Source organism: Aaosphaeria arxii (genome assembly GCF_010015735.1).
Source record: "Aaosphaeria arxii CBS 175.79 unplaced genomic scaffold BU24scaffold_2, whole genome shotgun sequence".
NCBI lineage: Eukaryota > Fungi > Ascomycota > Dothideomycetes > Pleosporales > Aaosphaeria > Aaosphaeria arxii.
The window spans coordinates 1486849-1495460 of NW_022983475.1; the positions used below are offsets into that span (position 1 = coordinate 1486849).

Consider the following 8612-nt stretch of genomic DNA (forward strand, 5'->3'; position numbering starts at 1 on the left):
AGTCTATTTCGTGATTCCGAGCAGGCATGATCAGCACTAGTTTACAAACATTGTCTACACCCGTTGACATTCGGACCCTTACCGATCCGGCTTTGACTATTACTCTGTTGCTAGAGCATCTGTCGATATTTCCATTTTATTTTGGAATTGCTGACATGCATAGTACACAGGACGGAAGGATAGCATTCCCCTGCTCAATCTTTTCTCCACATAGCACTTCATCTCGTAAGGCAACACTAAGTTTCACCATCTTTCGACGGTCGAACGAGTTAACCTGATCGTCGGCGTAAGGGGACTGCTGTGGCGAGCTTCTAGAATGACGCAGGGCGAAGGCCGGTTTATGAACTGGCAGATCGCCCAGATTGGCTGGTGATTGGATTCTTACCGGGAAATATCCAGTACCAAGATTGAATCACTCTTTGCCATCTCCTAGGCGAGCATGTTATATTGCCAAGATTGCATGTTCATGCATCGCACACTGTTGGATCGCAGCTCGCGCTCTGTTTGCATTCAACAATCTTCGGATATTGAGCGCACATTCAGAGTTCGCCCCGTCCGTTCGTCGGTGTACCTTGCTTCGAGCGAAGAATTCAGTTCGCGACCTTGGAAAAACGACGCGCTTAGTCGGTAACAGACAGGAGCGGCCAATACTTCCCAATTGCCGTATTTCTGGTACCCGCAGCACGCAGCCAATTTATCCGAACGACCTCTGAGAGGCCCATTTTTTGGTGTTGCACCGTCCGACGCGCGCTGGATATCAAGCGCAGGGTAGAACGTGGTTGCTAGTTGCCAATCCTATCCCATTGTAGGTCTCCACAATTGCCTGCCTGAAGAGATGGGGTAGGACGAGCGACAGGGTAAATGGTGATTCTACGGGGGCATGCTGGAACGGGGTAAGGTTGTATGTAGAGAGTCCACATGCACGTCTTTCTATTCTCTTGATGAACCTTGGCTCTGCAAGGAACAGGCGTGATGTAATGTAATGAAGGCTGTATGAAGGAGAAGCTTGAAGATGAGCCGCTTCCGATGACCCTTAAATAGGGCTATCCGTCTTCGCGACGATCTTGTGGGGGGATCTCTCTTACTCCTGCGGATCTCCAACATCTCCCTGCTGCAGTCAAGATGGGTCGTGTTTCGTTTCTTGTTTCGTTGCTATCTGCGACTACTTGCGCCCTCGGTGCAGAGTGGATCGGCGAGGTGAAAGGGGATTATCAATGCAAATGTTATTCAGACAATGCGTGCTGGCCAAAGACGGCAGACTGGTCAGCTCTGAATGCAACTGTTGATGGCAAGCTTCAAGTTGCTATTCCTCCTGGTGCCGTCTGCCACAAAGCACTTGAGAACAGCGCGCCGGGCAATCAAACGAATGCTGCGATTGCCACATACAATCAGGCAGCTTGCTCGCAAGTCCAGGCGAACTGGGTGAATGAACAATATCTGTACGTCCGACCTCGTCATCTCGCACATAATTGAAACTGACCTCTTTCAAAGAACAGATCACCCAATTGCAAATGTAAGACGAAGACTCTCATCCCGAAATACCTCGAAAGTATTGACGTTCAATGCAGCTGTGGCCATTGTACACCAACAACACTTGCTTGCCAACTGACAACCCCGATGCCCTTTGCACTCGTGGTTTCTACGGAGAATACGTGATTCTTGCGACGAAGAAGGAGCATATCAAGGCGGGTGTCGATTTCGCCAGGGAGAAGAACTTGCGTCTTATCATGTAAGATCTGATCGACACTGTTTGGTTCAATTAAATACTGACATGTCCAGACGCAACACTGGCCATGATTTCATGGGTCGCAGCACGGGATACGGAAGTCTCATCATCAATACCCATAGCTTCAAGGAGGCCACTTTTTCGAAGACATATAGCGGACCTGGGAATTGGAGTGGTTCAGTTGCAACTGTTGGCGCGGGTGTTCAAGGCCGAGAGCTGTATCGTCAAGCTTTCAAGCAGGAGCCCCCGGTGGTCATTGTAGGAGGAGAATGCCCTGTGAGTTGCTTGGAACCATACAGAGTGTCAACATCTAATCTTTTCGGCAGACTGTTGGATGGGCTGGAGGTTACATCCAGGGAGGTGGACATGGGCCCCTCACTTCGATTTACGGCATGGGGGCAGACAACGTCCTCTCATTTGAGGCCATCACTGCTGCTGGTGAATACGTCACTGCCAACGCTGAAAAGAATCCGGATCTTTTCTGGGCGCTGAAGGGTGGCGGTCCTTCTACGTTCGCGGTCGTTACATCGATCACCGTCAAGACATTCCCTGAAGTTCCTGTAGCCGGCACTATCCTCAATATTAACGCTACCCACACCAACGACACTAAGGTCTTCAATGAAGGCTTCCATATCTTCCATAACCTCTCGAACCATTACACTGATCATGGAATGTTCGTTTACTTCGAGCTCAGCACCGGCCGCTTGCACATTGCACCCTTCGTCGGTCCTAGAATGGACGAGGCAAAGGTCAAGTCGGTCCTGAAGCCGCTCTTTGATGCGCTGGATGCTGCTAAGATCCCATATGACGCTTACACCAGAGCTTTCCCTACGTTCTTTGAGTTCTACATTGACATGTTCGAAGATGAGCAGCCTAATCAGAACTCTGTGGTTGGTGGACGTCTCTTCACACAAAAGGACATTGCGGAGAGGAGTGAGCAGATTTCCGAGGCATTGCTCTTTGCCAACCAGCCTGTTCCGGACACTGCTGGGTTCTCTGTCGGTCATATTGTAAACCCAGGTTACGGTGTGCCCGTGGTTGATAATGCCATTCATCCGAAGTGGCGAAATGCTAGCAGCTTCGTCATTACCAATCTTCTTATGGTTGGAGATGAGGGCTGGGCGACGAAGCAACTTCGAAACGAGCAGCAGACCAACATTGTTGGCAAGGCCTTGAGGGAAGCTGGCCCGGACGGCGCTACATACGTTAATGAGGTAAGTTAAGCAATCTCACAGCGACGAAAGCTCTCGATTAACATGTTGGAACAGGGCGACCTTTACGAGCCGAACTGGCAAGAGTCATACTGGGGCTCCAACTACGCCAGGCTGCTTGAGCTTCGTAAGAAGTGGGATCCTACTGGCGTCTTCTATACACAAACGACTCCAGGAACGGAAAACTGGGAGGTCATCGATTTTGGTACCAAACTTTGCAAGAAGGTGACTTGAGTGGGTTATGGTGGTTTGGACGATGCATGAATAAACGGTCGAACTGTGTCATATATAGCTTCATATATATATACAAATTAGGTCAATACGACATTCCTAAAGAAATTGTTGAAGGATATGGCATGTTTGTCTGTACTCGTACGGCCGTGAGCGTCCGAGGGATGACATCGCGTGGCCAGAATGACGCCTTTCCGCTTTCGGAAAACCCCAGAACAGGGGTCCGTTGACGTTCACAAGCCAATCTGATGATGGTTCTCAGCTTTCTCAACGCCCACCCGCCGCCTTGCCTCTGCATAATCCATCGTCCTCTGTCCATTTATATTTCATTCACTTCAGCCGTAATTCCACTTTTCACAGTCGCGATTCCGAGCGCTTCCAATCATCCAGCCTTTCGTCTTCCGTCTTCCGTCTACCTGTCCTTCCGCGGCTTTGCGCATTCGGAATCTTTCCAACATCCTCATCAGGCACCTACGTACCACCGACTCGAGATTCGCCTTCCGCACCGGCTCGTCCGGTCAAGATTATTAGGACACATGGTCCTTGTTCGTTGATACCCCCGTCAACTTACCATCGATGTCGTTTGAATGCCGCCCGTCCTCAATCCTTTCCTGCGGGCCTTCTTCCGGAGCACAATCCCCAGCCAGTGCTCTCCGGTTCACCACCATGTACGATAAGCCTGAAACATCGCATAACGCTTGTCGCATCTACTGACTGTTGTCTGCACAGGTCCTGCTAGTACCCACCACCGAAGTCCTCCTCACTTCCCGAGATCGCGATACCAATGCTTCGTATGCCGACCTGAGCGGGTCGGAGGAGTTTCTGGCCAGCCATGTTCTTCGAGTACCTGGCGGCGTGGGACCGAACAATCATGTAAAGGATGGAGCCACCTTCCGCGAAAGTCGAGGCAAAGCCAAGCAGTACTCTACTGCGAATGGGCGAACGGTGATAATCAAGGATGCATTCGTCTACAGTAATAAAGGCATGTGGCGCCGCACTTACTGGTACTCGATCGTTTCTAACACAAGACAGGCTTCAAGTCATTGAACCAAGCGCAATTACTGAATGACACCATCTTCTACCCTGATGCATTCGATGCTCAACCCTGGCTCGTTTACTACATTTCGCGACCGTTGATAGGCGCCTATGAGGCGGCACCAATTATACCTGCGTCGTTACCAGTGAAGAATGGCAATGGACAACAAGCACAAGCCGCAGCGGGCTCTTCGATCGGATCCAGTGCAGCCATGCCCCGGAAGAAGGATATAAAATCATTTGGAGACTTGTTGAACCATTTCCCTATGATCGCGAGGCAGATGCATCCGGGATTGGAAAGGCTGTTCAAAGAATTCGCAAAGGAGCTTGAAAAGCCTTTACCGCCTACGCCATCTCAGAGTTCCACGAGGTCATCACTGAGTTCGCGGAGACGTGGATCGGTCTCTTCTGGAGAAAGCGTACCCCATTCGCTACACAGCAGCATGTCGCAAGGCCCCAATGGATACATATCCGCACTCGAGATTGGAGATGAAGAGGACATGATGAGAAGGTCCCTGGAGACTGCCGTGACTGCAGCGATTGACCTTTTCCAGATGGTTGACAAACAGCAGCTTTCGCTGCTCGGCGCGACGACCGATTTAACTGGGCCTATAGTTGAACGTATGATCGAGCGATACATCACCGAGCAAGTCCACCATGCAATACTATTCCCTAGAGTATGCTCAATACGGCGCCACGACGATATGGAGCTCGAAAGTCGTATGCGACAGATGTTGGATATTGATATTTCGCAAGTTGGGATTGACATCGGCAATGGACGTCGAGGCAAACAAGAGTTGGCCATTCGTCTCTCTCGAGCAGTCGATGTTTTCAAGAAGATGGGAGTTGCCGGAAGCCCGCAAGAGATGCTCGAGATTATACTCTCCGTCCAAAAACATATCACGATGCCTGACATGAGTACGGAAGCAGTCGCGAATAAAAGAGTTGGTTCGAATGGTGAAGCATATTCGGAAAAGCAGGATCATCTGCTCACTATCAACGCGGACACACTCGTGTCTTTACTGCTTATTGTGGTGATAAGATCACCCGTTAGGCATCTTCAAGCACGACTGTCTTACATGCGACATTTCATCTTTATTGATGATGTTGAAAGCGGTGAAATGGGCTACGCTCTCAGCACATTTGAAGCCGTGCTCTCTTATCTAGCCACAGATTCCGGTGGGCTGCGCAAGGCAAGCCGGAGAAACAGAAAACTGTGGCAAGCCACGAAGTCTGGAGATGTGGAAACTATTCAGGGCGTGCTGGAGCCAGAAAGGTCATGGCATGCAGACGAATTTATCTATTCAGATGACGAAATCGAAGAATACCAGGATCCTCGTCCTGTTCGGTTCGCAGCTAGTCTTACTGATCTGTCTAGCTTTGAAGGCACGACCGTCAATGGTGACGATTATCCTGAACGAAGCCACCGAGGCTCTTCCCTTCGACAGCACAAGGGAGAGGACGGCCCTCTTGCACACATTTTCCCATTCCAGCGAGCTGCCACTCCGCCATTAGGAAATCAAGCAAAAGCGAAGAAGAGGGTTTCCATGGACACACGGAGTATGTCCAGTTCCTCAGGCTATTCCTTCAGATCCCGAACAACGATCGATTCTCGTGGAAGCGAGCTCGAAGGCGATACCTCAATTGAGAAACTCTCCAAGACCCAAGGCAGCGACGGCGAATCGGTGTTGATGATGGCAATCGAGAACAAGCAAGACAAGTCTCTGAACTACTTGCTCAATTTGACAGACTATTATCCATTAGACTTTGTTCTGGATGATTGTAATAACGAAGGAACGACTCTTTTAAGCGCAGCGATTCAGCACGCTCATGCTAAGACGACTAACACCCTGCTCAATTATATCCTGACGAACGCCCCCAGCGATGAAGCGATAAAAGAGTACTTCAGCAGGCGGGACGCGAAGGGTAGGTGTATGGCTCACTACTTATTCAACCAACCACATCTCATAGATCGCATCGGGCATCTCGTACCTTGGACGTTGAAGGACAAAAATGGCCAGACTCCTGTGTTTGCTCTTTGCAGATCATACGATCATGATCAATATAGATATATGGTGGACAGGGCCTTGTTCGCTTCCACACACGCACAAGGCGACGGCCAACCCTTACACCTTGACGAGCATATCGACAACAAAGGCAATACGCTTTTGCATATCATCAATGATCCCCACATCGCGGTCAAGCTCCTTTACCGATGCGACTCCGATGTCAACGCACCAAACGACAAACACTTCACGCCTCTCATGGTGGCTAGCAAGTATGGACGAACAGATCTTGTGCGAGTGCTGTTTCAAGATGCAAGGGTGGATCTCTCGGTGAAAGATGTCCGAGGCCTGACGGCGGTCGAACTTGCAAAGGACGACGATGTACGCAATCGCATAGACGACCTTGTTTTACTTTCGAACGAACCTGGCCCGGACGGACGAACAACTACTGTCGTGCGGTCCTTCTTTGTCGAGGATGGTAGCATCCGTCTCGTACTAAAATCTGGTGCACCCAACGGCAATTCTACCATTACCGTGACAACATGCCGCCGGTCACTGCAAGACTTTGAGAGTCTCGCAAAATGGCTCGGCCAAGAACATCCTGCATCATGGCTACCTGTGGTCGCAAATTTGGCTTCTCCGTTTTTAATCCCATCAAGGCCCTCACGCTCCATCCTTCGAGATATTCAGCTTCGGCTAGATGCATTCCTCAAGATTTTACTCACACATCCAACTTTCTCGACGCATGAGATGGTGTGGGAGTTTTTCCTTGTTCCAGACATAGACACCTCGATGCTGGCGGAGCGGTCGGCGCAGAAGGCCGAGATCAGGCAAGAGCGAATCAAGGAGGAGTACACGCCTCTCTACGATGTTCGTGAGGTGGAGTTGTTTGTCCAACATGCCCGCGAGCAGGTGCGATCTGTGCATCATGCCACCAAATCGGTCCTCCGAAGGACGAACAAGATCCGTTCGGCGGCCGCAGATCTAGCTGAAGCTTCACGACTCTCTGATACCGCTATTCACACTCTCACTTTCCTTCCTGAGAAGCACCTGACAGCGATGACGCGATATACAAAGACTCTCACACAGAGTGAGGCTAGTCCGATCTCCGGCTTCTACTACAGCATGCATGCCATATCCGGTGCCATCAATGCTATCTTGGTAGCTTTAAATCGACCTTCCACACTCATTTCTTCCATGTCAGCGACGCAGAAAGCAGTCGATCGGCATAACCTGTCCATCCGTAGGTCAGACCGTTGGCCGCTAGGTCTCCTCGATGACGCGAGAGGCCGAGTGCAACGGGATGCACAAGACAAGATGGAGCGAGCGTCTGAGGAACTGGCCACCCTTGGAAGGGAACTAAGATACACTCAACAGGTAGTCGCGAGCGAATTGGCAAGTTGGCAGGAGGGCCGGGTCGGAATGGGAAAGAAGGCCCTGAAAGACCTAGCAAGGAAGATGGTGGTCACAGAAAAGGCCAGGCTAGAGAGCATGAGGCGGGCTGTGAGGGAATTAGGAATCTGCCAGCCCGCTCCCATCGCAGTGCCTGTCGAGTACAGCCCAGTGGAAGACCCTGGCATCGCCGTCACTGAATCGGAAGCCAATCGCAACAGGCCCAAGGATGTTTCGGACGAGGCTCCGGTTCCAGAAGAGGAACTGACAAACGGTGTTGGCCCAATTCCCGAGGAGTTTCTCTTGCCAGAAGACGTAGATGCCGAAGCTCCTGATCCGGGCCTTCCCAATCACTCCACAGTGAACTCTGTTGTGTAGTAGCAGATTAATTTCTTCTCTTTGATTAGATCTCTACACCATTACAAGGACTTTTCCGGTCTTTTATGTATATATCTTTTATTAATATCTCCATCTTATTTCATCAACCTATTCCCTTCCTTCTCTTTTTGATATTTGCGATGCCCCGTGATTCGTGGCACATGTAAGAGATCATTTCATGTTTTGTCTATTCGCCCAGCTAGGCATTTTAGATGAACCCAGCCACTCGACAGCGTTCACTAGCCCGTACGCAGTTGGAAGCCGCTGGAATTACTTTCTAATAATTCGTTTTCCCTCTTCAATTAATCATAACTGTTTCCTACACTTCATACAACACAATATCCCCTTGCGTCGCTTTTGAGACTGTGGCTGTTCTTTGTAGTAAATCTCTTCTTTTGATCTAACACTACCATCTCCCTGTAGTCCTTTCGTGGGGACGTCGTTCCCTTTTTATGCCTACATGGCCGTGGTCCATGGGCATAATGTGATAGACGATATTTCAGTCCGGACTTCGATGTACTATCACAATTGGCCGTTAAGTCTCTATGCTATGCAGCCTACTAGTGATGGCATCCGTAGGAAATAAAGTCAAACGTAGACGTTGAACTCAAACGCTCTGCGAGCGTAGTAACA

The 8612-nt window shown here is 50.1% G+C and overlaps 2 protein-coding genes across 2 annotated transcripts; both read left to right on the forward strand.

Moving 5' to 3' along the window:
* The first annotated feature begins 877 nt into the window (after positions 1-877).
* BU24DRAFT_111181 (FAD/FMN-containing isoamyl alcohol oxidase-like protein MreA) lies at positions 878-3263 on the forward strand. The gene is made up of 6 exons (XM_033520797.1): positions 878-1439; positions 1492-1513; positions 1569-1729; positions 1780-2002; positions 2053-2940; positions 2995-3263. The coding sequence occupies exons 1-6, from the start codon at positions 1123-1125 to the stop codon at positions 3169-3171; spliced, it is 1788 nt and encodes a 595-aa protein (XP_033387380.1). The 5' UTR covers positions 878-1122; the 3' UTR covers positions 3172-3263.
* Positions 3264-3446: 183 nt separating this feature from the next.
* Positions 3447-8097, forward strand: BU24DRAFT_385847 (uncharacterized protein). Its single transcript, XM_033524891.1, has 3 exons — positions 3447-3836; positions 3898-4150; positions 4201-8097. Exons 1-3 carry the CDS (start codon positions 3756-3758, stop codon positions 7977-7979), a joined length of 4113 nt encoding a protein of 1370 aa, XP_033387381.1. The 5' UTR covers positions 3447-3755; the 3' UTR covers positions 7980-8097.
* Positions 8098-8612: the final 515 nt, after the last annotated feature.

What these genes read in the sequence shown, in the direction of transcription:
- BU24DRAFT_111181 (XM_033520797.1), top strand. Translation starts at nt 1,123, where the DNA reads ATGGGTCGTGTTTCGTTTCTTGTTTCGTTGCTATCTGCGACTACTTGC. An exon ending in TGGGTGAATGAACAATATCT is followed by an intron (nt 1,440 to 1,491) that starts GTACGTCCGACC and finishes CCTCTTTCAAAG; the next exon opens with AACAGATCACCCAATTGCAA. An exon ending in CAGATCACCCAATTGCAAAT is followed by an intron (nt 1,514 to 1,568) that starts GTAAGACGAAGA and finishes CGTTCAATGCAG; the next exon opens with CTGTGGCCATTGTACACCAA.
- BU24DRAFT_385847 (XM_033524891.1), top strand. Translation starts at nt 3,756, where the DNA reads ATGCCGCCCGTCCTCAATCCTTTCCTGCGGGCCTTCTTCCGGAGCACA. An exon ending in GCTCTCCGGTTCACCACCAT is followed by an intron (nt 3,837 to 3,897) that starts GTACGATAAGCC and finishes TTGTCTGCACAG; the next exon opens with GTCCTGCTAGTACCCACCAC. An exon ending in ATTCGTCTACAGTAATAAAG is followed by an intron (nt 4,151 to 4,200) that starts GCATGTGGCGCC and finishes AACACAAGACAG; the next exon opens with GCTTCAAGTCATTGAACCAA.